Genomic DNA, 26,360 nt, shown 5'->3' on the forward strand with positions numbered 1-26,360 from the left:
CATATGACCCCGCAACCGACCTTGTTGGGTCATTGTACATTATGTCCCTTGCGGATGACCAGAGACATTTATCGCAAACTAGGTAAGGGGTAAAGGAAGGCTGCCGTTAGTAGGTCCTTGCTGGCCACAGGCCAATTACTGGCGTCGCGTTCGAATTCGAAATAGCGTAGACCTGCGTAGACGTCTGAATCCGACTCGGATACATGCAATAAGCCTGTTACAGTGACCTCCTTGAAGGTGCGTACAGTGTGGGTCTGTGTACTGTCTGTGTAGGTCTCAATGACAGGCAAAAAGTACTTGCAGAATCGAAGGGTGATGATGGTCAGGTCCAAGGAGAGAATCGGATCAGATGCCACATCGACGGTCCTACGCCACTTGAGCAGCGAATGTTCCCACGCCTTGTGTCAGCTCGACTCGCTGCTGCAGTCAAGCTGCAGTTTCGCGGACGCCCATAACGCCCATCCGTTCTTTCTTCCGTTACACAGCCTTCTCACTCTCCTTGTTCTTGGGCCATTTATCCAACTAGCTTGTCAAAATATAAGCATATTATTCCGTTACTAGGTAACTCTGGTATCTCGTCGACAAAGCTTCGCCATGGATGCCGGATCCGACTCAGACGCGTCTATATTCGATGACCCCAATCCTGGTCTTCGTTCAAAGAACAAGGGGAAACAAAAGGCTGTGGATGGAAAGAAAGACAAATTAAACGACCGGGCTAAGGAGGTACGTCCCTATCATATTCGTCTTATCTTACAGACATCCTGACACATTCTCTATTCGGACGTCTAGCAAGCCTACGCCTGGGAGGCGACCTATACTCGCTCATGGGATGCTGTCCAAGAAGATGAAGGCGGAAGCCTAACAGGGGCAGTCCAAGAGTTGATGGCAAAAGGTCGAAGACGAAGGTATGTACACTGTGTTAATTGGATAGTTCTTCTCCGCATAGGACATATGTTTTTGACGGTAGACAGGTAGACTCCTCGCGCCCGCCGCTGCTATACGACGTACTATCATCCGACATCTGGTCTTACTATTGGACCTTTCGGCATCGATGATGGATCGTGATTTGAGGCCGACAAGGTTTGACTTGTCGTTGGAGTATGCGAGGGAGTTCGTTACGGAGTGGTTCGACCAGAACCCGTTGGGACAGGTGGGTGTCGTGGGCATGAGGGCAGGGCTGGGCGAGAGGGTTGGCGAGATGTCTGGTCAGTCTTTGCCTTGCGATATTATGGTACGGAGTATTCTGACTTTAAGCCGTGCAGGAAACCCACAGGATGTTCTGAAAGCGCTTTCTGAGCGCCACAAACTGGAACCGACTGGCGAACCGAGTCTCCAGAATGCTATCGAGATGGCCCGTAGTAGCATGAGGTGATTCTTCTTAGCAACTTCCTCTGTTCAGCATCCTAACTATTTCTAGCCACCTTCCAACACATTCATCTCGAGAAATCCTTGTTATTTTCGGCTCTTTGACCACCGTCGATCCCGGAAATATATATGATACATTACAATCGTGCATCAAGGACAAGATCAGGATATCAATTGTTTCTCTCGCAGCTGAGATGAAAATTTGTCGCGAACTATGTGACAAAACTGGAGGTTCGTTTTTACTTGACCACATATGACGCAATCCAATTCTAACATGTTTCATCACACAGGTCAATTCGGCGTCGCGATGAACGAAGGTCACTTCAAAGACCTTCTCTTCGAACTTATCCCTCCACCTGCACAACGCGCTATCGCTCGCACTACCGGAGGTCCAGGCGCAGCCAACCCCGCCGCAGACCTCATGATGATGGGTTTCCCCACCCGCCTGCCCGACACCTCACTCCCAAGCCTCTGCGTCTGTCACGCAGAGCTTCGAAGCGCGGGGTTTTTGTGCCCGAGATGCATGTCGAAGGTGTGCGACGTGCCTACGGATTGTGATGTCTGTGGGTTGATGATCGTGAGCTCGCCACATCTGGCGAGGAGTTATCATCATCTGTTCCCGGTCAAGCCGTATGCTGCCGTGTATGTCGTTCTTATCCATTTTGTTCTCCACACCTGACTCGCACCTCCAATTTTCTCTCCCCCGCATGAACATGGATTTTGATTCGATTTCGATCGATCTCACGACTGACTTCCTTCTTTTGGTCTCTGTCGTAGATTAAACCTCGTGGACAGACCGGACCCAACACCAAGCTGTCATGCTTGTGCTCTTCCATTCAAATCGGGCCCTGGAACTGGAACGACTGGAGTCGTAGCTGACGGTATGAGTCCTCTGGGTCGATATCGCTGTCCGGATTGTGGTAAGGACTTTTGCACGGACTGTGATGTGTTTGTGCACGATGTGGTGCACTGTTGTCCGGGATGCGAGAAGTAGCTCTCTTGTCGCTCGTTCACTTGACTTGAATGCATCGAGGCTACTTATATCTTTGTGGCGCTCGCTTGTTCACTTGGTTCCTTCGGATCTTATAGCGTTGTGGAGAAGTTAGATGGATAATGATCCTCGATTTAAGGCTTTCCACGACTTGCGAGGCTCTACGGAATGAAATCCTCGAATTTGGGAGAATATGCGATGTGAACGTAGATATGGCCTGCTCAGTCGCCATGCCTGTTGGGGCATAGAATACAATATCTGTTCGGGGAAAATTAGGATCCCGCAGGAGATAGTACCCGAACTCAGTGTCATGGCCGTGACCTTCTACGAACACCTCCTCTCCATTTGGTTCGAGGGCAAAGCCGGACATTACTCTGTTGCCTATGGATGGCCCGATAGTACTGTCCGCATCCAAACGTTCAATCCTCTACACCAGATAACAAGGATAACTGACTCTGATATAGTATGGGCGCCTTACGCAAGATCCTATCCAGCAGGTGATTTATTGGCGGTTATGCCAGTCACAACGCCTCGAAAGGGCGCATCAATTACGACACTCTTGGGTGCGGTGCGAACGCTCCTACGAATAGACCAGAGGTGAATGAAGCCGTCGCATTGGACCCTTACTAAACCTCGACAGCGACAGTGGGTGCCCAACAGCGAGGATCGCTAATGTACAAGTGCCGGGAGTTAGTTCAGGGTGGAGCAACTGGTGTTGCTTTGAAGCAAGACAGCACCGAAGCGGCGCAACGACTTACAGCCAGAAAGACAAGCGCATGCCTAAAGACTGGTGACCCATGGCGCAAGATTGTGCTCGGAGAGGGCGAGGGGGAAATGGAACACAATCGTAAATCCGGGGCTGTCCACGCCTTACGGGGTAAGAAACTGTGCGGCTCGCTGGAATGAAATCATCTAAAACGGTTGAGCATGCGATGTGATCAAAGATACTGTGTAGCATGCTTGTTCTTCGTGCGTGGGCAAACCCGGTCATGAGGAAACGGTGAGAGTGGAGAGGTCAAGAGGAGTGCGAGATATCTACTACCTCTGGTGGTCGATACGTACGACCACCGTCATTATTGTTCATTTGTTCTTAGAAGTCGATACTTCTTCAATGTCGATCATGATCATCTACAGCAACAACTTGAAGACATCCCTAGTGTAAAGACTGGTCAATTTGTGGCGCGCCACATAATGCTCGTCAATGAAAAAGGCGTCTAACCCATGAGGCCAACGCGTTGCACTCAAAGCACCAATCTTACTCTGCGACATTAAATTGTCTCAACACGTTCTTGAGAGTTTTCTTACAGAAGGGCAGCTGCCACAGCGGGAAGATGGTTGAGAACGTCGAGGAGAGCTGAGTGAGGGTAAACGCGACATACAGTTGCCTTTTTCGGCGGGCGAAGAAACCACAAGTCCGCTTTTGGGAATTTGTAAGTGCTTGTTCCCGATTTCGCAGCGCCGACGCGTTGTGCCTCTATCCCCTTCTCTCTCTCGACTCTCTCTCCCTCTCTCGTCTAATTTTTGTTTTCCTTTGATTTTTTTTTGCTCCGTTTGGTCTTTGAATTGGTGGGTTTTTTTTTCTGCTTTGAGCTCAAAGCGACAGTCTATCCGCAGTTATACCTGGTTGTACTTCGACTACACCGATATCACAGCACGAAAAGTATTCGAGCCATTCAAAACAGAAATGACTGTCCTGGTCCATCTTCGAGGTGGACACAGCTTCAGAGACCCATAGCGCTGATATCCAGTTCATCTCCTTGACTACTTGTTGAGATAACCCGTGCTAATGCCGTCACATCTGTTTTTGTCTTTTTCAACAGCCCGAGAATTCGCCCAGTCCTTTTCCACCCTTTTCCCCATTTACTTTTTTCAAGAATTTCTTAGGCATCGCACATCCTGCATCCAATCGTTCTGCATCTCGACTCGGGTCGATAATTCAACTTTCGCGCTCATATGGAGCCATCATCGACCGCGGAACAGCGCGCCTTCCTCGTCGCAAAGCTTAAGCGGGCGGCGTCCCTACCTCGTATGAAAGATGGCCGTAGGCCACCGATGCACGTAGAAGCCGTCAGCGAAGGAGAGAGGTCGCAGGGAGAGGATTATGAAGAGGTGGAAGAGCAGCGAGGGAGGCCGGGGAGTAGTGTGAGGATCAGTGTTGTAGAGAGGCCTAGGAGTTTCGAAGATGACGAGGAAGAAGGTGCGGAGGGAGACGGAGGCAGGGAAGTGGATGTGCATACGCTTCGTATGGAAGACGGTGAAACCGAGAGAGTGGAGGAAGAGCGGGTGCAGGTGGAAGATGTCACACAGGATTATCCGGCTCGAGAAGAAGAGGCGGAAGAAGGTCAGATGGAAGAAGAAAGAGAGGTCGTTTCTCCGCCACAGACCCCGCTACCCTCTGAAGATACTTCGACTGCCGCCCAGGGCAAGCGCAAACGTCGTTCACGATCCAGACGGCGGTCTCGAGATTCTAAAGCCAAAGCTCGCGCATCTCCTGCTTTCGTCTCCGCCAATGACTCATCACCCGACGAAGAGTCCATGCCAAATTACCCTGCCAGTCCAAGTCCTATTCCTGCCCATGCTAGTCCTAGCCCTATACCGCCCTTCCCGAACGGTTTCACTGGAACACCACTCATATCGCCAATACCTGCTCATTTCATGGCTCTACAACAGCAGCGGATGTTCATGTCCCCTGAACCAGGCATGATGTACCCCGGTACTTCTCCACCGACACCTTCACCAATGCTCACACTCCAAGATATTCAACGCGAAGCTCTTTCACGTGGCCTCTTTCGCTCGAATAGTGCCGCCGCCCGTTTAATGGCCATGAACCAACTCACACGGAATGAGCAGCCCGACCCATCGCTCTCTTCGCCCTCTCCCACTCCAAGAGGACTAGGACTAGGGCGAAACAACACCGTGGCTGGTGGCGAACGTAATGCGGCTAGAAGATTAATGATGGGAAGGTTGAAGGAGCGGTTGAAGGAGAAGGAAGCCGAAGCCGAGGCTGAGCAGACGAGCGCGGGCGAGGATCAACCTATCCCGCTACCACCGAAAAGAAGATCAAGGAGACGGAGTAGGAGGTCATCAAATCGGTCGACGGTCGTGGACGATAGAGAGCTCTCTTCTACCACTTCTCCTAATACGCCTGTGAACGGCCCAGCACCTCTTCCTCTCGAGCTACCGGATCCACCGCGGCCACCTTCTTCGCTGGCTAGGAGTCCAACACCTGGGAGGAGATCGAGTATTGAACGGGAGAGGGATGAGACACTCATGAAGTTGATGGGTGGTTCACCGACGTATGAGAAGAGTCCGTTAGAGAGACGGGGTGTGGTCGTGGAGGAAGAGGACGACGAGCAGGACCAGGATCAGGATCGGCCACTCACGCCACCACGGCTACCAGTTACGCCACCTCGGGTCAGTAATGTTCGTGGCGTACATGCTTCGGATGCGCAATCGTACATGTCGAGAGAGACGGGCGTTGGCGTTCCCGTGTTCTTGTCGGAAGCAAGTTATAAGCAGCAGGACATCTTCCCTTCGAGTCCTTTCGCCACCCCGTTGAAGGAGCAACCCGAGATCGACGAGAATGATGAGGATATGATGCTGAACCCTAATGGGAGTGGTGAGAAGAGGTGGACGGACGGCTACAATCGGGATATCAGTTGGATGGCTGAACCAGGTTGGTCCGATGTCTTTTTTATTTCTCGGGTACATTTAAATTCTTTTTTCTAGTGCCAGAAGACAATCGGATACCCATCCATGATGAGGACGACTACGACGATGGGCAGCATGAAGCACGCTCTGTTCCCATCGAGGAGCGCGAACCCTATGAAGAGCCTCCATCACCGTATACCGATTCTCACGATGAAGCACCCTCTCACGACGAGGATCCCGAAAATGACCACGACCACCGCGACCTCGATGTAACGTCTCCCGAGCCCCAGTCTCTTGCACCACCGTCTCCTTCCTCAGCCGCTCCCTTACAGAGTGAACGCGTCTACCCCGCTCGTCTCTCCGTTGCCTCTGCGATTCACCCCGAACTCTCGTCGCCACATATCGACTATCTGGAGTGGGAGGAGGCGAAAGCGATGGGATCAGGTTCGGAATCACATTCGAAGAAGAATGGAGAGTCAAGTACTGCTCTCAGCCGGTGGGACAAAGTTAAGAACACGCTTATGCGGACCAACTCGAGTCAGGGCAGGAGGTCGAGGACGAACAGCATACGGGAACGGGAGCGAACCCCAAATACGGACTCGAGCGTTACTAGAGAGAGTGGCGCAAGCCTTACCAGTAGCTCACAAACTGACAAGGGCGACAAGAATGGTGATTACTTTTTTCCGCTATTACTCTAAACTCTATGATTTACGCCAACTTTGATCCTAGTCGTGCTGGATTTGTCGTCACCTCACTTTGCGAGCTCGTCCAATGGGCCGTCCCCTGTACCGCCTGCCTCACCAGAAATGATAGCGAGGTATCAGGACTCGAAGCTATTCCCATTCCCGGGCATCCAGAAGCTCCAAGAGCAGCGCAACAAAGCTCTCGGTCATGCTGCCAATGCGTCATCCCCTGATATCTTCTTGCAAGTCGGGGAAGACGTGCTTGGCTCGAGCTCGAATTCTTCGCACACCCCACAACCTTCACCCGAAGTGCCACGAGAACGCAAACTTTCCCACCAAGCATCGGACAGTCGCCTCATGATGAAATTCAGCGGCGCTCCCCCAATAGCGAATGTCCCTTCATCCGCATCCCAGCCTGAATACGACGCATCCACTGGAGCACACCTCGCCAACGGGCTAGGGAGCGCCAACGGACACGGTAACGGATCGTGGCTGAACACCAAGTTGCCTCACAACCGGGAAGGGGTGAAGAAGTGGCTCACTGCGAAGAAGCTCTTCTCGTCACAGGGTGGTTCGACCGCTTCGCACACCACACCGCTGCAGATCTCCGCGCCTATCTTGCAGTCGACGACGGCGGACAAGAAGCCCTCGCTAACGGATCTCTTCAAGGTTCGAAAAGAGAACGGGCTCATGTCGGACTGGGAGGACGTATCGAAGACGCCGACGAGTACTAGTGGAAGTACGTTACTGGGTAAAGGGTCTGTCAAGGACGGAAGAGAGTCAGCGGTACCGCCAGAGACGCCCGTCACTGTGAACCATAACGAGACGGCATCGATGTCGCTCCCACCACCCTTGACTCCGCAGCCTCGCGATATCATCGAGGACGTGTCTTCTTCTCCCGCTCACTCTCCGAATGGAGATGCCCAGTTTGCGTCTTACCCCATAAGTTCGGATCAAAGGCTGCCCATGCCTTCGCCTCCGGATTTGACGTCGACTACGCCAGATCCCATGTCTTCCCTCGATTCTTTCCACGTTCGGTCAGAATCTTCATCTTCTACGCTTTCGTCACATCGGTCTACCGAGCCTGTTGTCGCACAGTCTCAGGGATCGATCGTGTTGGAGAGATTGGATGAAGTTTTGAGTAGGATGAGTAGCGGGAGTCGTGGCCCCACGTCGAGCGCATCATTCATCGACGATCCTCCGAGGAAACTACTCCTGTCCTCTCCAGTTTTACAGGTGGCGAACTCAAACACGGTCAAGGATCGGTTCTTATTTCTGTTCAACGATATCCTCGTCATTGCGAAGCCCGTATTCCAAGACCCAGAATCGATCCTGGATACTACAAGGCCCTCGCCACTCGACAGAAAATTCATCGTCAAAAGTGTCGTGCAACTTCGCCAACTCCACTTCTCAGCCGATAGGGACGACCTGTCAAGCAGAATTCCCTTCTCGTCACCCATGAACCGGCATCCCGTCATACGGTCTTTCGTCGTTCAATTCCAGAAGGAGCCAGACCATGCTATCTCCTCGTTGTTTGAGAAGACGGGAATGAGGTCGGAACCGATGTTACTTGGACAGTTGCTCATGAAGACGCTCGACCTCGATCGGGCGATGTTGGGCGTTTATTTGTCGACGAGGACGTCGAAGGTCGTGCTCAAAGCGTACATTGATGGATTTGGCTTCGCGGGGATGCGGGTGGACAAGGCGTTGAGGGTCTTTCTTCAGTCTCTCAACATCCCGTCACCGTCCAGGTCGTCGCACTCGTCTCCGTTGGATCACATGGTCGACTCGTTCGCCAGTCGATGGTACGAAGCCAACAAGGGCAATGTGGCGTACGACAAGGATCTCGCAGTCAGGCTTGTGCGCGCTCTTGTACAGCTCAACGAGGCACTCCACGGTGGGATCGTCCAAGAACCGGGAATCCCAAGTCGTATCAAGCGCAACGTCCTCAACCGCGACTTCATCGACGCTTTCCGCCGACTCGACCCAAGAAGTCTCGTACCCGACGAGCTCTTGGACACGATATATATGTCCATCCGACGAACACCGTTGGCACAGGCTCGTAACGCCGCCACATCAGCCCCTCCCGACCTTCTCATCACACTCAAACGCCCCGTACCGCCACGGCTGACATACAAAATGCAATCCGAGCCCATCATCCTGCGCATCCCCTCCACGGATCCGAACCTCGTCATCCAGCTCTACGGCCAAGACCTCATCTGCGACCCACCCGCACTCACCTTCTCCCGTTCTCCCGAAGCTTCCTTCCGCATCACCGGCACCTCGCTCGGTCTTCGAAACCTCATATTCCTCCGAACGGGGTCCAATGCGCTTTCCTACACCGGTGTTCCGCTCAGTTGTCCGATAGTGGTAGAACGGAGCTTCATGAGGAATACGTTCCAGGTGGCGTTCGCGGACCACATGCAGCAGAAGAGGAAGTATATGTTCAGTGTCGAGGACCCGGTGATGCGACATAATTGGATGGCCTCGCTCAAGCGACAGATCGAGCTTGCCTCTTCCGCCGCTTCGACCTCTCAGTCGCAGTCTCAGTCACAGTCGGCGTCACCCGCTCATACGAAGTTCCAACAAGCGACGGAGGATACGGTGTTCAAGATCTTGCAGGATACGTTGATCGCGAGTGTGGAGGAGAGCGATTGGGTGATGAGATCTGTCTCGCCACCGGCTTCGCCTATGCCCTTTTCGCAATCAAGGTTTGCCAGCTCGCCCGTACCTTCGTCAGGTCGTCCAAGCCCCGGACCTGGATACGGATCGATATCTCCCGGACTTGCGTCTTCGTCGTTCGCACAATCTCAGCGCCAGAAGGGAAGCAATCTGTACTCCCACCAGAGGTCAAAATCGAGAAGCCAAGTCTATCATCGTAAGGGTCTAGGCAGCATGGAGCCACCGCAATCGCCACCGCCAATACCGTACAGCGTTAATGGCGAGGATGGTGAGGGTGAAGGTGAAGGCGATATGACGGTACAGGAGGTGCCGATTGAGAATGTGAGGTCGAGGTTGTGGTCGGGGAAGGATTTGGAGATGGTGTGTTTGCAGAATAGCGCGGTGGCAGTGGCGGTGGCGGCGTTGAGGGTGGGCTTGGGGGCTCATGCAAATGGGAATGGGGTGCCGGGACTGCAGAGGCAGGGGTCAGGGAGGAGGTTGCATTCATAACCTAGCCTGAGTTGTTGGGGTGGAAGGGTGTCTTGGTTGTCGTGGTTCGTCGTGAGTTTATTTCTTCTCAGCGGAACTGGAATTGGGCAAGTGCTGATAGCTTTGCGTTGCAGTGCGCGCTCGTCTGCTTCCTGTATCTGTCTCTCTCTTTTGCGTTTGGCCTTCAATCAACTGCACATCTATCCGCATCTCGTTCTCTCTTTGCTCTTATCCTCGCTCCGCTGTAGTATCTGAATCTCGTATATATTTTACGGTTTCCTCGTGCTCTCCGTCCTCCTCTTTCTTTTCCTTTTTCTCTTTTCTTTCCTCTGCTCCTCTTTCCTCTTTCCTCTTTCCCCAGTGAATCTATAGCCTCTCTCTCTCTATGCTCGGCCTCTACACCACTGTTCTGTATTTAATCAATCGCATGGTCTTCGTACTCTCTCCTTACTTCCTCTCTCCACTGCTCCCCAGGTCCCTCAACTCACTAATATTTAATTTGTGCTCTCGGTCTCCCGCTCAGCCTTCTTCTACCCCAACTATTTAGTCTCTAGTCACAGTGGCTATTTCAACGCGCTCGCTCCCTCTCTTCTCAACCGTTCAGTAATGCGGACTCAAGTTTTCAACGTTTCTACACGCTCCACTCGTTCTCGTACCAATCTCTCTGGAACATACGTATACGATAGCGAACTGTCGTCTCTCTCCTCCTCTTCCCTCATTCCGTCCTTTCAATACCCTCATCCATTCCCTCCGCTCTTCACCTCACTCGTCCCGTTTATCCGTCTATCCGTCCGTCCGTCGTTATCGTGACTTTGTGTCCTTGTTGTGCTTATGCTCCGCTATGCCCGCTGGATAATATACATTGTAAGATACATCTCTTGCCTCAGGCTCCCTGAAAGCATCAAGCTTTGTGTAAATCTTCCGCTGAGGCTAGAAACTGCCACTCCCTTCTCTACACTGCGGCCACAGTCACTCGACCGTCCAAACCCTTTTCTTTTTCGTACAGTAGACGTTGCAACATCCGAGCTCTGATTCGTCCCCCTCGCTGCGGGCCACAGCTGCTGCGTTCATGTTGCAATTGCAAGTTCTTGGCGGCTCTCATTGTTCGGAATTCGCACGACGTACGTCGTCATTCGGCATCGTCCCCCGGCGGCAAAGAGCTTATAATGTCTGCCATCGGTCGGGTCGGTTTCGGTTTCGGTTCTGGTGGGGGAGGGTGGAACAAGGGGCGTCCACTGGCGCGCGCGACGACTCCCACCTTCGAGCGGCTGTGCTCTGCTGTGCTGCTTTCCGAGCGTTGACCCCGAGAACTCACTCGTACCCCCTACCTGCTGCTCATCCACAGAGACCATAATGTCAGATTTTGTGTGTTAGAATGGTAACACAATTCATCTCTTACATCTTCTGGGTGTTTGTTGGATAGCTGTGTCACGAGAATATGTGTTCAATGGCATGCAAGAGTCTCATCCGCCACATCGCCACCCATGACCCCGGGCACTTGGTAGGGGGTGCAGCACTCCAGGTCGGAGTCGCGGATGAGCCCGGTGAACGCCCCTTGGGGTGGAATGCTGCGTATCTCAATCTGACATCTTTGCGAATCGCGAGCGAGTGCGTGGGCTTGGAAATGTAATCTGACTTGTAAGACGGCGGTGTGGATTGGATTGGTGCTCGACGTGCACGACGCTCGTGTACCCTTTCCTTCAACTTCATTAAGTTTTGGCGACAGCGACTCGTTCGCCTCTTTTTTGACCCCCTTCAGCTCAGCACGATCCGCGATGTCGATGTTCAATCGACAGGTGACGGCGGCGGCACATACGCTTACGGTTTCTTCGAGTCTGACCTCTTCCTGGACCGAACGGACTTGTCTCGAGTATTGTCTCTCTATTCTTTCTTCGTCTTCTTCTTCGCAACAGAACTCGAACCAATACCGGAATCAGCAACAGCAACAGCAGCGATCATCTCGCAGCAGCTCGCAGTCGCACAGGACCAGGTCGTGTGGACGTTACGGCGGCGTTCTTGGCGGCAGTAGTAGTATTGCCAGTAGGGAAAACACGAGCAGGAGCATCCCCAGTCCGAGTCCGAATTCGAGACGTGGCTATAGGCTCGCTAGGCCCAGTAGGAACCCAATAAGAACTTACACGTATTCTACCGCTGGCGATACTGCTGTTCGGTTTCACACCCATTCAAGCGCACTCCGTTCTTTCGCATCACCCTCACGGTCTCGGTCATCATCATCATCATCGCAGCTGTCCTCTTTCCCGTCGTCGTCCACGTATTCCACGTCGACACATCAGATTCATTCATATTCATATCCTTATACGCATTCGACAGTATCTTTGGTTTCACCAGGACCACCAATACCATTTTCGCCACTACTCCGGTCGCGAGCACGAGGCAGGATGAGTACCGGACAACAAGTCATCACGAGGCGGACATATTCGACAAAACCGCCAGGAAAGGAAAAGGAAAAGGAGAATGGTAATGGTAATGGCATTGACATTGGCAACGGGAAGGAGGGAAACGGAGTCTCGAATGGCCATCATCATGATGAACCTCATACGCATGAACACGAACACGAACACGACCATGGCCACTCGCATTCGCATGGTCTCTTCGGTCATTCGCACGGCGAAGACGAGGCGCACGGTGGAGATGTCGTAGAAGCTCTGCAGAAGGGTACAAGTGCGTGTCTCTCTTCTTCGCTCTCTGTTGCGTCGGACGTGCGCTGAGATTTAGGTTATGGTATGGATGGGGCGCTGGGTACTAAGGCGATCCTGGAAGCAGAATCACGCTCATTGGGCTGGGTGTGAATGTTGTGTTGACGGGTACGAAGGGAATCGCTGGCTGGTACATGAACTCGGCGTCGTTGCTCGCAGATGCAGGTCATTCGCTGAGCGGTACGTTGTCCTACCTACCATTCTATGTACCACAACATGTACTAAGCCATACGTCTTTACCCACATAGACCTCATCGGCGACTTCGTCGTCCTCGCCTCCTGGAAGCTCTCCCGAAATCCACCAAGCACCCGCTACCCCTACGGCTTCGCCAAATTCGAAACCATCGGCACCTGCGTCGTCTCCCTCCTCCTCGTCGGCGGCGCCCTCGGCATAGGCTTCCACTCCATCTCTCTCCTCCTCGAAACACTCCAACACACCGTCCAGGCCGTTCCACCGGGTCCTCTTCAGACAGCCATCACGGGCGTCACATCCGCCGCGCAGAATATCACCGATCTTGCGGGGAATGTGATCGACGGGCATGGGCATGAGCACGGACACGGACATGGACATGGGGTGTTGGATCCGAATGCGGCGTGGTTCGCGGCGGCGAGTGTGCTGGGGAAGGAGTGGATGTTTAGGGCCACGAAGAAGGTCGCGGATCAGGAGAATAGTCCGGTTTTGCTCGCGAATGCGTATCATCATCGGAGCGATGCGTATTCGAGCGTCGTGGCGTTGTTTGCGATTCTGGGGAGCAGTTGGTTCCCTTCGTTGCCGTTGGATCCGATTGGTGGTATGTGATACATTCGTGGTTTTCGTTCGGTGTTATGTTTGAGTCGCTGACGTTGACTTTGACTGTGGTGGTGTGGTGGGGTGGGTTTGCACGAGCAGGTCTTTTGGTGTCGATTGTTATCCTGCGGCAAGGCTTGGGGTTGTTCGCCGGTTCTTTCAACGAACTCACAGACGCGGGCGCATCCCCCGCGACGATGCGTACACTCTCCCGCGCCCTCGACGCCTACGTCGTCCAACAATCCCTCCCATCACCCACCTCCCCCTCATCAACATCAACCTCCTCACCATCACCCGACCATCCCCATCCATACCTTCGCCCCCTCCCAACCCTCAAAATCCACACCGTCCGCGCGAAACGCTCCGGCTCGCAACTCTTCGTTGATCTCGTCGCGGACGTGCCTGGCGATCTGAGCGTGGAAGAGACGGCGGGATTGGAGAGGAGGATCGGGGAGGTGCTAAAGAGGGAGAAGAAGGAGATCGTGGAGGTTAGTGTGAGGTTTAGGCCGATTGGGACGTAGGCATGGGTGGAACAGGCGGTGCGATGTGGGTAGGGGGGATGGGGGGATGGGATGTGGATCATTGGGGTCTTGGGTTTGTTTCTTGTGGTTTTGGTTGTAAAGTTATTGTTTGGAATATTTTATGTTAAAGGCCTTTTACTCAGTTCACTTGTGTCTCCGCGCGAACGTTTATCTCCGCGGACCAGATTTGGTAACTCGAGTTCGAGTTCGACCAATCCGGCGTTTCCTTTGTAGTGTTGCCACGGCTCGGCTCGGCTCAGCTTGGCTCGACTTGTAACGGCTTTTCCCACGCGACGACTCGGCTCGGCTTGGCTGACGGTCTGAGCCGCGACTCAATTCAGCTCGTTGCCTAAGTGGGTTATGCATTCATACATGCATACTCGCCCTCATAGGACATTTTGTAAGCCATGGAGTATGACTGTATGGGTCAATACTGTCCTACCGCTGTGTTTTTTGAGGGGATTGTCGAGTCAGATGCCACAAACAAAGAGTCGTTTGTTGCTCATAATAATGTGGCATAAATGTGGCGTGGTGGGGTCGCGCGTCGGAAAAAGCCGCCACCGATACACAGATATCCATATTTGGAGTGGTCTGTAACTGTTTGCTGTCAAACATGAAGGCGAAAGCCTCAAACACTCTACAAACTACGGCTTTGGAGGTTCTTCGATACATAGGCCCTACTTGCAAGACAAATATTTGCATATAATGTCGTTCTGCAAGTGCATAACGGCTTGAGCCGCTAGCCGCACAAAACCGTTGTAAGCCGTTGACGCGGCTCCGCTCGGCTTGCAAACGGCTCGGCTCGAGCGACTAGCGGTTTCTGAGCCGAGCCGTGGCAACACTATTCCTTTGTCGTCGGATCCTTTGCAATGTTCGCTTCCGAATAAGGCATTCCGAGACCAGTATAAGGAGCGCTTTGAACGGTCAACCGGGCAATTAATGCGTATACTTATGTCGGAGCTGTACGTATACTGTGGAATGGCGCCGCTTGTCTTTTTGGCTTTGACGTTCGTTCAGGCCGGGGTTGTGGTTTGTCGCTTTGAGGTCGGTAGTGTCTCCGAGCATGCTGGGGATGGTATTCCCGATTCCACAGGGCCTTTGACCTATCATATATCGTTCTCTGGGGCGCCGTGACATGTAGACGATCCATACGAGTGCACTGCGATGCCTATACAGTACTGTGCGGACCGATTGAAGTAGACCGTGCCAGTGTCGGTCTCATGGTTTCATTGCTCTCGAGTTCAACCAGACTCAAGCTTCGGCACAATCAGTGAGCCTGTGGTAAGATCTCGGGCTACAAGGGATTTCCACTTGGATTTGGGCTGCGGCGTAACGCCGTTTCTCTCCTGATACGTATTTCTACGAAACAACAGCCAAGAAACCTGCGCCAGATACACAACTGAGAACTGGGTGGCTATCCGTAGCCGTCTAGAAGCGCTTCTTGGTGCGCAGAAGCATCAACACATGGGACCTCATTCAATAAAGACTCGAATTGAGCCTTCTTTCTGTGCATCTGGGCCTCCAGGATCTGCACAAACCCCTTACGGATAGTCATCGACTTGTGCTCAAGCTGTTCATCAGCGCGCAGGACCTACGGATTCCGAGCAGTGTTTCAGAAAGAGCGCCGCAGTTATCTCGTACTTCAAGTGCTCAGGCTGCGCCTTGACATGTACGATGAGTCTCTCGCACAGACCTAGGATGGGCCGCATATGCAGCTCGAAAGACTCAAAGTGACTCGCCACGAGCAGCAGTCCGATAGCGGCGCGATCAGGAGGAAGACCCTCGGTTGATGAAGTTCGAATTATGGCAGCAATTTGGCGTTGTCGGCCTCCTGGCAGTGCTTCGACGCGGTCGTTCTAAGTTCTTGAGCTGCCCCTTGGTTCTATGTAGAAAAAGAAGTGCGCTGAAAAGCTGCTCACACAATTCCTCTAGTCTTTGGTACGCTTGGGTAAGGTCGTACAAGGACGAAGACATAGAAAGAGTTTCAAGAGAGTTTTGTGGCGTCTCGTCGCGGTGGTAGAATATTGAAACACCGCCAAGGGCGCAGCGAATAACCCCGGCCGGCTCATTCCGGGATGGACCTTATTGGGCCCGCATTCTTGCAGAGCTCTGCCAGCGGCAGCGAGTTGAGACCCATTCGAAACCATATAAGCCCCCATCATTCCAATCTCGATTCCGTCTGCATGACCCGAAACAGTACGGGGTAATATTCGGTTTCCAGGTTCTTAGCCTATAAGGAATTTGAGGTACCTTCCATCATAGACGGGTTGACAAAGTTCTGCACCAGATATAGGTGAGTCCCGCGTTTAATGGCGTGCAGGTATATATACCCTGCGCTCGTTTAACAGGTATATGGGGAAACGTTACTGACGACTCGCCAACGTCCCCCTTGTTCGTTCGCAACGATGCTGCAGTGGCTCCCCGGAAACGTCCAGGCACCGGATTTGCTGTCCGTCCTCCAACGGGTTTACGAATATAATCCGTATTCGCTGGTCATGAACGCTCTTGACGCCCCTGACGATCAATATGACAAAGTGGATGCCCTTGTGAGCTGCAATACTCTGGTTGGTGCGGTGTTAGAGGATAGTTCTACTAACCGACATACATTCTTCTGACACAGACGATTTCACTGGAGGAAGTGACCATCGAACCACTCACTAGTGATGTGGCGCAGAGGGTGCCTCCCGAACTTTGGTTGCGCATATTCGAGTTTGCTACATTCGTTCCCGGAATACTAGACGTCCATGTTTACGATCCCTTCGACTCGACTCGCGCCACCCTTCCGCTTTCAGAGTTTGACTGGGTCGAATTAGCTCGCTCGGTCGCGACGCGATGGTCCATCGTCCGCGTCTCGAAGTTGTGGCACTCCTTTGGGCTGCCGTTCTTATACGAGGTAATTGCTCTACACGGCCACGAAGACAGAGTGCTTCATCTACACGAGGCCCTTGTTAATTCCATCGAACGAGGTGACGAACGCCCGTTGGGATCCCTCGTGCGCCACATCGTTCTTGGTGGGCCCGTATCAGACCAATGCTTCGGAAGCCTACGAAACTGCGACCTGATTCCGAGCATCATGGGCCATACCAGCAACCTCGATATCCTGTCGATTCATCATCAATCTCGAATAGACTCACTCTTACCTTCATCTCTCCCTACGATCCTCTCCTCCACGACCATCCCTCTCTCCTTGAAGAAGATCTACATCCATGCAGATATGTACCCCTATCTCGCCAAAGGATTCTCTCTCCCTCCGAGCCTTCACACCTTCGTCACCGGAGTGCACGAGCGCGCAAGCCAAGGCCTATGTCCCGTCGACCTCCTCACACTTCCGAACCTTTCCTTCCTCGCCGTCGGTCCATCTGCCTGTGCGGAGCACCAGCTCCTGTCCAACAGAATCCACGCCGACGATACTCTGGTCGCCCGCCCAGCTCTCACCCAAGCTCTCTTCGTTGGCCACGCGATCACTATGGCTCATTTCCTCAGCGTTCAGGGCGAATATCTTACTACTGTCCATCTCGACGTCCGGGTCATGTACTCCATGGAACTAGAGCGCAGCATGGACCTCCTCGCAGACCATTGCCCTCATCTCACGCATCTCATCGTCTCGCACCTCGCGTATGACAGGCGAGGAATGCCGCCTTGTCTCGATCTTCCGCCTACGATTTCACATCTGGGACTGGAGGGGTACTTTCCGTCGTCAGACGATGGGGTCTTGGAGAGTCCGAGGACAAGAACGAGGGCGAGGAATCAGGCGTCGGAGAAATTGTTTATGTGTCTGGGGAAGTCGATGATGCAGGTTCCGGGCTTGAAGGTCGTGCGGTTCTTCGATGATATGGGTCCGGAGAGGTTGAAGGAGATGGTGGAGATGGGAGGCGGGGTGGCCGAGCTTTGGGGAGAGGGGAGAACGTTCAGGGTTGAAGATAAGGAGGGAAATGAAATGTCGATATATGCTATTTAGATCCGCGAATGTCGTTGCTTTTGATGTGAGTGATGGGCAGCCTTATTCGTTCATGTTGTTTTGCTGACGCTTGGTGTCATAGTCGAATCACTGTGATAATGGACTACTCTCAATTTGTACCATACTGTGAGTTTTTCTCCCGTTAGCCCTCTCCTTGAAGAAATGACCCGCTGACTTCCCATTGACCGATCACAGTCTGCCGTTTCAAAATAATCACGACACGTTTTCTGACTGCTTGGTGCGAGAATGCCTCCCTCAACGTCTCCCCGATGGTAGCTCCCTCGTCGGCTTCGTCATATCACTCGCCACCACTGGTGGTGACTTCTCTATACTTATAAACATCGGAACATCTCGAGAACGCCAGCAATATCTCCATGCCTTACGGACTCCTCCCCGATAGTCCTTGGAGTTACCACCCCAGCCCAACCCTATCGTCGTGACTATTGCATCTACGCACAAATTAGTTATCTATCGAGCTCGAAATACCGCTCCCGGAACTGTGGTATTGTCGGTAAGCAGTGTACTCTTTTTGTCTTATCTTGTGGCTTACTCTAGCCCGCCCAGAAATACTTTCATTCGTCAGGCTCTTCAAACCAAAATCGACTGCGAGAGTCTCGACATTCCCAGTCTATTCCAATTCTTCGTTGCTTTATTCGGAGAATAGATCAGTCGCCGCAGACTCGAAATTGGAACGACCACCGGGGCATCACCTCAATGCTCTCTTGGTCATTAGAGCCGCTAACCATGAATATAGTCCATGTCTCAGATTGTAATAAACCGATCAACACTGTCGTAACGCGACGGCAGCCGAACATTGTACTCGCGTCCGCGAAGCGCTTTCGGAATCGTGTAACTCGCACGACGGGCGAGGGACGGTATTATTATGGGTCGGGATGGACGTTTCTCCGACCAGTATAAGTTGCTGCGGAGGTATGCGAAAGAAAATGATCAGAGAAGGGGTAGGCCAGTTTCGGACCACCTTGACCTGCTGAATGTCCGCCGCGAGAAGCTCTGCCTCCGATTGGGTCTGATGTTGTACATCGGTGAGCTGCTCTCATTTTTTACATAACTATGTTGTGTACGGTCTGACCTTGTTCTCCTCGAGGATATGGCCTACGATCATCAGCGAATTTTTCTACTTCAGGTGTACAAAGGGTGCTGGTTTCTCTGTTCTTCAAGCAGGGGTTAAGGGAGTTGTGAGAGATCCAGTCGATCATTCAGTGAGATTTTGATCCATTCATGAAGGTGAAACGATGTATGTCCAGCTCGCTGTCTCATTTTCCACTTTTCATGCCGATACGTCTTGCTGAAAGAACCAATCACAGGTATCTCGTATTTTGTTTCCTAGCCATTGACCTCGTCTCTTGTGAGAGCAGCTCATGGATCTACGTGTGGTTTGTGTAGCAGAACATGTACGGAGATGATAGCGAGGCGCGATATGTGAGTTCCAGTTTGGCTTTGAGCATGGTCCGCACAGCTGCGCTTGTGGCGAGATGCTGAAGCTCGGTGTTGTTGACTACTGTGATAGTTTTGGATGCAGTGTATTGGTCGCTCGTGAAGACGCGATGCAAGATCCGAAGAGGACTGAGCTTATCGAAGTAAAACGATGTGCACACTGTTACAACGAGGCGCTTCCACTCTATTCTTGTCGTACATACCTAGTGCCTATGCGGTCTATCTTGCTCAACATTCAGCTCTATCTTCAAATGAAACGGACCGATGTGGCGTCACCGACAGTCCTTTGGATAAGCACGACGTCGACCGGATGCTGCCCAGAGTTGTACTCGCTGCCTCAATCATAAATACGGCAATGAAACCCGCCGCTATGCATGCAATTTGTCGCATTCCCATCTTACCTCTTCTAGAATGAACAGGTGCTGGAACTCTGTCATCCTCATAGCGGCCCTGTTGGGAGGTTTTTACAAACTTCACATAAAGGCACTGTTGCTGGGGCATGGCGTCATTGGGCGCGTTAGGAGCCCAGTCCCTAACGATAAATGTCACAAAGTTCCTGAACTCCAAGCCTGACGAAGTGAGTCTGTTCTACATCTGCAAGGTAGACTCGTACACTGATGAGGTTTATGCTTTAACAGAAATTGTTCTCCATCAGCCATCTAGGTTTCTCTATGCAGCGTGCTCAACCCCGTTGAAGCGTAACCTTTGGCTTCCTGCATTCGATTTCTTAAATGAAGAAGACGACTATATCGCCATGTATGACATCTCCTCCTCCACAGTCTCACGTCTCAGCCTGGTCGGCTTCGATGATCCTCGGGGTCTTTTCGTTCACGGATTTGACGTTGTTTCGTCCTCCTCGGATCCCATTTAGCTGTTCGTCTATGCCATCAACCATCGACCACCTATCGACGATGATCCCGCCAAGGTTGGACCAGACTCTGTGATTGAGATCTTTACGACGACGGTCGGAGGGGACATCCTGAGTCACCTTGCGACAGTGCGGCATCCAGTTCTCGAGACACCGAACGATGTACTACCGGCCTTCCCGATGGTCAGAGCTTCTACTTTACCAATGCACATGGATGTAAGACTGGACTTGTGAGTGCCGATGACTTCGCGTCGGATGACATTGCACCATTGATTCCACAAATATAGGCTCGCAAACTAGAGGTCCTCGGAGTGTCCAGGAGTTCCGTCGGTTTCTGTCACGTCGGCTATGGGTGCAAGTGTGCTCTGTCTGGCCTCCCTGGGAGCAACGAAATCGTGTGATCGCATAACGACATGCTCTACGTTACTAGCACGATGAACAGAATTGCACGCACTCGAAAGGCTGCCTGATAAAACGCTCAAAGTTGTGAATCTCATCGCCACGGGTGAGCATGGTCCATTGTTGTTCTATCCTCTTTCATTCTGAGTCTAGAGAAGTCCGTGCTAGATCGCGTACTGGACAACATTTCGGTTGACGAAGATGGCTCGCTTTGGATAGCTGGTATTGTCGATACTCTTGCTATGGTAAAGCACTTTACGAATCCTGGGCATCCCCAAGCGCCCTCATCTGCACTCCGAGTGACAGTGCTCGGATCCGACAGCACAGTGCCGTAGAAGTCATACAAGGTCGAGAAGGTAAGTGAGGTATCTAAAGCCTTGCCTGCTCGCAGAAGCTTATGTGAACCTGGTAGATGTTCGAGGACGATGGCTTTCTTGCGCCAGGTATTACATCTGTGGCCTATGACAGCAGGAGGGGTCTGATGTACATGCACGGTGCGTTGGTGTCCCCTTCATCATGGTCGCATCTGTCAGCTTTGAGATGGGCTCTGAGTGCTGTGATGTTTACAGCTCTAATGACTAGACTATATACCAGTGTCTACACCGGAAACCATGCTTTCGTGGCTCAGTTGGTTAGAGCGCCGGTCTCATACAAGTATGAGTAATCAACTGATTACGTAATCCGGAGATCACCAGTTCAACCCTGGTCGAGAGCACTGTTTTTGCTCCTTTGACCCCAGGCAAACAAGCAGGAAGAGGGGAGAGCTACACGGGGAAACAGAGAAAGGAGGAAAGCTTGAGTGAAACATGCGGCAATGGCCGCGCAGCGCCACAATCAGCTGGGCCAAGTAAGTCAGGATCAACAGTTCAATCCTGAGTGAGGGCACTTTTTGCCCGATTATTCGGGAAACAGGAAGAAGAAGGAGCTACATGAGGGAGAAGGATGTGCTACTACTACTGAGCACACAGATGCACTGATGGTCTATGGAAGAAGGATCCCTTCTGACGACCTTCGATTTGGCGCAACAGCAAGCACAAGCAGAATGACCCAGAACAATGGCAAGGTTGCAAGGCAGACACAATAGTGACAATACTCGACACAGTGGCGGGCTGGAGAGGTATGACCGCACAGTGCCACAACCGACTGAGCCATGTAACGTGTCAGTCAAGAGGTGGCACCAGCTTGACGGCACGGCGCAACGACCAGCTGCGCCATGAGTTGCGAACATTGATTCGATTCTGGGTGCGGGCAATTTCATGGTACGGAAGGTAAGGTAAGGAAAGTATATCGCCGGGATGACTGCATCTAGGTCCCTCGACATGATATTGGAGTTTTTTTGAGGGTACCTGGTATCATATTTAAGTTCTCACTGTTGGCTCAGTGTGATAAACTCTCGAAAACTTTGTTGTCCGAGACGCTTTCGGTGTGTACAATCATTTATTTCGAATTCTTTTTTTTTTATTTTTTATTTTTAAATCGATTGTATTGGTATAGCGCCGACGCGGGTCAGGGGCGCTGGGTGTGTACGGTACTAGTCAACTAACTAAGTATGTAAAGTTGGTAAATACTGTAGATCTCTATGAAAAGAGTGAGGAAGGATTTATTTCGAATTCGGCCACTGGAAACACAAGCCTACCAAACCGGCACACATTCTAGTAGCCTGAGCTCATTCTCTTCCACACTCCCGGACCATCCAGTACGAACTCTCTCATGCGCTCGAGCTGATGATCTACTAATTTTCCCTTCCATTCCTCCAAACCGTTCTTGAGCTTCTCCTTGTCCGAATCCTCCTCAATTACGATGATTAATTCGCTCTTGGCATTCGGAACGTCATTGTTTTTCCCGGATAAGATTCGATATTTGCGTCCGTCAACTTGAGAACCGATAAACATCTCCATTAAGAGACGGCCTTCGGTGGACTTTACATTGTCGTTAGTGCACATCCTCGTTAGCTTCGTGCGACTGATGGCGAAACCCTTCAGGTAGGAAGGTGAAGAAATTGCCGTTACTATCTATAATGGATGTGGTCAGACATTTGGGAATCTTTATTGACGTAACCTGGAGGAACCTGGAGGACGTTGTCGGGAGCAAGTCTGAATAAAGGCATCAATAATTTGGCCAATATGGGGTATACTAGTAAGTAGACAATGTAGTAACTCACATAGGGTATACTGACTCAAAACTTCAAGAAGTTCGATACTGCTCGAAGACAACGAAGACTTGCCATTCACCAGGCCAACATTGTGTGTGCAACTTAAACAGGCAACAGTAGGGTTCGATTTTGTGCTCGCCGCGACACAACCGAGGAGGTGGCGGTGGCCCATGATCTATTTCAAATCAGCCAGATCACCAGTTCGATCCTGCCTCCGAGCATGTCTGAAGCGATAGCGTATCCCGGACAAGTCTGTCGAACCTGGCTGCTGGTCTTGTCTTTCTTATGGCTCTTGCTACTGCTTCAAAAATGTCTTACTTATGGCGAACGGTAATCGTAGGCCGCTGGTCCCTTCGTTTTTGCATCGACGTGCGTTTATGAGGAGAACTTGGCATCAGCGTTGCCTCCGAGTCTCACTGCCTCCAGGATCCAATACAAAGACATTCCTCCAATCGACCCCTCCTGGTCGTTTGGTTTGGCTACAGCGCGGCTGCGTAGTGGGTACATCGCGGTGCTAGAAGTCCGACAATCGTGTGGTCGCCGTCTTGCATGGAGATACTTCATTCAGTGGTCTGCGCTGCACAAACTCACTCTGTTTCGTGGAAACGGTCAACGTTTACTGCGACAGTCTACATCTCTTTCCACATAAATATGGGGCAAGACTCGCTGATAGTCTGCGGCCCTCGTTTCTTCCGATCTCTTCGTGTCATTGCGTTCTCAAACCACCTTGAATCTCTGGCCATGTTTAGTCGTCTCGTTTCCATCCCTACCTTTTTCTCAGCGCTCTCCCTATTCACGGCTACCGCTGCCCTCAACGTTCCTAGACAGTCAAGCACCAATCCATGCTCTGCCTTTCCAGGAGCTGGGTCGCTCAACGCCTTGAACTTCATGTTGGCGGCGTTGAACACCACTCTACCCAACGCAAATACCACCGGAGCTTCGGTCATCTTGGGTTAGTCTCTTCCACTACAAAATTTTCATATCTACTACTAAATCTATAGTACTGAACATAGTTCTTACCACTTACAGCAGGTGCAGGTGCCATCGATGGTGCTGAATTTTATGGGCTCGTCGTAAATGGGATATCAAAAGGCGCGGCGAGGATCCCAAGCTGACTTTGTCCCTCTATGTGCGCGGGTGAGTAGACGCAAGCTAGCTACCCTTACCCGCCAACCTACCCGCTCTTTAATATGACCAACGGTGGCCTCCCAGCTGCTCCCTTGGTCTGGGGTACCGAAGTCTCTTCTGGCGCTGTACCAGGCTTTCTTTCCACGTCTCTTGAAACGCCCAACCCTGCTGAGATCTACTGCTCTGTGGTATGTGCATCAATTGCACCTCATCATCCCGCAGGTTTACTAAAACCCACGATTAACAGACCGTTGATGGTTACGAACATCCTACCCTCGCCGTCAACGGACGTACCGACCCTTTCAGCGTGTGCAGGGAGTATCCTTGCGAGTCCACGCCCTGGGAAGCGGTCTACTATAATGCCACCAATGGCTCTTCTACGTGCGGCGCATCTCCGGCTTGCTACCCCGTCGTCCTTTCCATCGTCTTTGCTTGACCCGACTTGGTAGGCAAGGATGGATATGGAGGTAGTATACGTATCAATGCGGGATCTCTCGGTTGCATGATCTCGTGTCGATTTTCGTGAATTGCGCCATGGAATAATATGGATCGTTCTCGAATTTTTCATCGTGTGGGGTCGACACCTGTTCTCCATCTTCAACGTGTACTCCGTCGGCACGACGAAGGAGCAAGGTGTCACACCCCACCACTTTCATCGCTGGCGCCTCCATGAAATTCACCGTCAGGCTTGAGTGAAGATACGCGTTAACGCGATGCAACGCGAGGTCGAGGGAGGTATTGCAGTAGGGTTGGTGCGAAGACGAGTTCCCGAGGTCATCAGACGACAAGTCAAATCCTCACAAGCGGGACTAAGTAGACGCAAAGGCACATCGTTGACGAGTTCGGGTAAGAATGGCTGGCTGGAATCCTTTGTGGTATCTGATGAGACATCAGGCTGAAGCGATGGAGTAGAAATAAATAAGAGTTTATAAACATTGTGTAATTGTACAGTGAGTATGAATGTGACGTCGTGACGTTTCAATACTTCGGGAACACCCTACACACAGCAGCATACCCGGCCAACTCCTCCGGATACGATCCGACCACCTCATTCCTCGCCTCCAGCCAGCTCTCAGGCAACTCGTTGTAAATGCCCCTATTCCAGCCAATAGCCTCCCACCACTCCGGACACCAGCCCGCATTCTCCCAGTCGATGAGGGCGACTATCTTCCCACTCTTCACCAACACGTTCCTCGGCGCGATATCTCCATGGGTAAACACGGTCCTATACCCTCCCTGGTGCGCACGATGGATGATCTTGTCGAGGAGTGGCCAGTCATTGCGACGGGATTCGACAGCGCGGGCTTGGCCAAAGCCAAGATGATCGTGAAAGGCGTGTATGGAATCGAAGGGACCTATAGCCTTGTTGGAACTAATTCCAACGTCCCTCATCCTCGACCCATCGATCGACTCGACCCTCCCAGGTCTCGGCGGCTCAAGACTCCTCATCTGCCTCACATACCCCTTCAACTCCTCCAACAAGCCCGGCCAATCCTTCTCAGGCGCGTACTGCATCTCGTACCCGTCCACATATTCCATATCCAACGTCATCCCCAACCCGCCCGCGAACTCCGATTGCGTTACCTCGAGCACTTTCGGCACGGGGATGGTCGTGTGACGAGCGACGTACTGCATTGCCGCGACTTCGGACGGTAAGACGCGGTGCTTACGCATGATCGTGTCCCCTATTTTGACCACGCGATCCTCTTGGCGGCCGCTGGAGGATAGACGACGACGGGACTCGGAGACGCGGGCTTTGAAGCGGGTCGCGACGTTCTTGAGACGGGAGGCAGAGGACGACGCACGACGTTTAAAACCGGAGATGGAAGTGGGGGTGCTGGGTTTAGAGGATTCTTCAGAGTCGAGGGCGTCATCGTCGTCGAAGACTGGGTATTCTGTGTTGACCCTTCATGCGAGTCAGTAAGAGCCAGATTTTGAGAATGTGACAACTAACCTAAGAGGGAGTGGGGGGGAGGGCGATCCTGAGGACATTATGGTGACTGTCCTGGAGGATTGACTGCGAGGTGGGAGGAGTGAGTTTCGCATAGACGGATGATGGGCGGACGAGTATTCACAGCAAACAGGGGTACTTGTTCCTTCAGGTCTGATCGAGCTCGGCTTATATACCGAGACAGTAATATTCGATGACCTGTGACCCACAGTTATTTTCGGATTATCAGGCCGTTCCGGTATAAACGGGATGTTGAAACCCTTGGTTTTTATGATAAACCGTTTACGTTGATAAGTAACAGCGTCTGTAAATGCACCGCAGTGTCAACGTCCGGGGTAACTGAGCATTGTATGAAATGCAACGTGCGCATCAGTGATGCTCATCTCCTGAATGACCCGACGGACAACCGCGAAAGTGGTGAGTCTATGAAAAGCACACCTTGATTTTCGCAGTCGATGAGAGGGTTTGCATGGACCGCTAGGCAGGACTGGTCAAGTAAACAAGAACGCCACACAACAGGATGTAGAATCTATGAGGTGGCACAATCACATATGAGCATTATATGTGGCCCAAGTCAGGCTGAA

The 26,360-nt window shown here is 52.1% G+C and overlaps 8 protein-coding genes and 1 non-coding gene across 9 annotated transcripts; 7 read left to right on the forward strand and 2 right to left on the reverse strand.

Moving 5' to 3' along the window:
* Positions 1 to 594: 594 nt before the first annotated feature.
* STEHIDRAFT_160304 (Ssl1-domain-containing protein) lies at positions 595 to 2,044 on the forward strand (the record flags this gene model as incomplete). The annotated part of the gene is made up of 6 exons (XM_007307832.1): positions 595 to 723; positions 790 to 905; positions 976 to 1,205; positions 1,263 to 1,368; positions 1,418 to 1,596; positions 1,656 to 2,044. The coding sequence occupies 6 exons, from the start codon at positions 595 to 597 to the stop codon at positions 2,042 to 2,044; spliced, it is 1,149 nt and encodes a 382-aa protein (XP_007307894.1).
* A 2,138-nt stretch (positions 2,045 to 4,182) lies between these two features.
* Positions 4,183 to 10,601, forward strand: STEHIDRAFT_124046 (uncharacterized protein). The gene is made up of 4 exons (XM_007307833.1): positions 4,183 to 6,032; positions 6,086 to 6,676; positions 6,737 to 9,912; positions 9,975 to 10,601. The coding sequence occupies exons 1-3, from the start codon at positions 4,310 to 4,312 to the stop codon at positions 9,859 to 9,861; spliced, it is 5,439 nt and encodes a 1,812-aa protein (XP_007307895.1). The 5' UTR covers positions 4,183 to 4,309; the 3' UTR covers positions 9,862 to 9,912; positions 9,975 to 10,601.
* A 960-nt stretch (positions 10,602 to 11,561) lies between these two features.
* STEHIDRAFT_83924 (uncharacterized protein) lies at positions 11,562 to 13,998 on the forward strand. Its single transcript, XM_007307834.1, has 4 exons — positions 11,562 to 12,522; positions 12,609 to 12,737; positions 12,806 to 13,348; positions 13,447 to 13,998. Exons 1-4 carry the CDS (start codon positions 11,616 to 11,618, stop codon positions 13,863 to 13,865), a joined length of 1,998 nt encoding a protein of 665 aa, XP_007307896.1. The 5' UTR covers positions 11,562 to 11,615; the 3' UTR covers positions 13,866 to 13,998.
* Positions 13,999 to 16,270: 2,272 nt separating this feature from the next.
* On the forward strand, positions 16,271 to 17,823 carry STEHIDRAFT_160307 (uncharacterized protein; the record flags this gene model as incomplete). Its single annotated transcript, XM_007307835.1, has 2 exons — positions 16,271 to 16,411; positions 16,486 to 17,823. 2 exons carry the CDS (start codon positions 16,271 to 16,273, stop codon positions 17,821 to 17,823), a joined length of 1,479 nt encoding a protein of 492 aa, XP_007307897.1.
* A 1,954-nt stretch (positions 17,824 to 19,777) lies between these two features.
* STEHIDRAFT_160308 (uncharacterized protein) lies at positions 19,778 to 20,446 on the forward strand (the record flags this gene model as incomplete). The annotated part of the gene is made up of 4 exons (XM_007307836.1): positions 19,778 to 19,855; positions 19,934 to 20,074; positions 20,150 to 20,376; positions 20,434 to 20,446. The coding sequence occupies 4 exons, from the start codon at positions 19,778 to 19,780 to the stop codon at positions 20,444 to 20,446; spliced, it is 459 nt and encodes a 152-aa protein (XP_007307898.1).
* Positions 20,447 to 21,158: 712 nt separating this feature from the next.
* STEHIDRAFT_t219 lies at positions 21,159 to 21,260 on the forward strand. Its single transcript has one exon. It is a non-coding gene; the product is annotated as a tRNA-Met (tRNA).
* Positions 21,261 to 22,197: 937 nt separating this feature from the next.
* STEHIDRAFT_113801 (uncharacterized protein) lies at positions 22,198 to 22,869 on the reverse strand (the record flags this gene model as incomplete). The annotated part of the gene is made up of 3 exons (XM_007307837.1): positions 22,198 to 22,557; positions 22,614 to 22,678; positions 22,707 to 22,869. The coding sequence occupies 3 exons, from the start codon at positions 22,867 to 22,869 to the stop codon at positions 22,198 to 22,200; spliced, it is 588 nt and encodes a 195-aa protein (XP_007307899.1).
* A 569-nt stretch (positions 22,870 to 23,438) lies between these two features.
* Positions 23,439 to 24,261, forward strand: STEHIDRAFT_160309 (uncharacterized protein; the record flags this gene model as incomplete). Its single annotated transcript, XM_007307838.1, has 4 exons — positions 23,439 to 23,649; positions 23,727 to 23,770; positions 23,843 to 24,013; positions 24,073 to 24,261. The coding sequence occupies 4 exons, from the start codon at positions 23,439 to 23,441 to the stop codon at positions 24,259 to 24,261; spliced, it is 615 nt and encodes a 204-aa protein (XP_007307900.1).
* Positions 24,262 to 24,803: 542 nt separating this feature from the next.
* On the reverse strand, positions 24,804 to 25,817 carry STEHIDRAFT_160310 (kinase-like protein; the record flags this gene model as incomplete). Its single annotated transcript, XM_007307839.1, has 2 exons — positions 24,804 to 25,731; positions 25,780 to 25,817. 2 exons carry the CDS (start codon positions 25,815 to 25,817, stop codon positions 24,804 to 24,806), a joined length of 966 nt encoding a protein of 321 aa, XP_007307901.1.
* Positions 25,818 to 26,360: the final 543 nt, after the last annotated feature.

Source organism: Stereum hirsutum, assembly GCF_000264905.1.
Source record: "Stereum hirsutum FP-91666 SS1 unplaced genomic scaffold STEHIscaffold_14, whole genome shotgun sequence".
Classification (NCBI taxonomy): Eukaryota; Fungi; Basidiomycota; class Agaricomycetes; order Russulales; family Stereaceae; genus Stereum; species Stereum hirsutum.

Bases quoted from the DNA above. Each gene is read 5' to 3' on its own strand.
- STEHIDRAFT_83924 (XM_007307834.1), top strand. From the start codon at position 11,616: ATGTCGATGTTCAATCGACAGGTGACGGCGGCGGCACATACGCTTACG. The intron at 12,523-12,608 runs GTGCGTGTCTCT...CTGGGTACTAAG, and splicing joins AGCTCTGCAGAAGGGTACAA to GCGATCCTGGAAGCAGAATC. The intron at 13,349-13,446 runs GTATGTGATACA...TTGCACGAGCAG, and splicing joins GCCGTTGGATCCGATTGGTG to GTCTTTTGGTGTCGATTGTT.
- STEHIDRAFT_124046 (XM_007307833.1), top strand. From the start codon at position 4,310: ATGGAGCCATCATCGACCGCGGAACAGCGCGCCTTCCTCGTCGCAAAG. The intron at 6,033-6,085 runs GTTGGTCCGATG...TCTTTTTTCTAG, and splicing joins CAGTTGGATGGCTGAACCAG to TGCCAGAAGACAATCGGATA. The intron at 6,677-6,736 runs GTGATTACTTTT...CTTTGATCCTAG, and splicing joins TGACAAGGGCGACAAGAATG to TCGTGCTGGATTTGTCGTCA.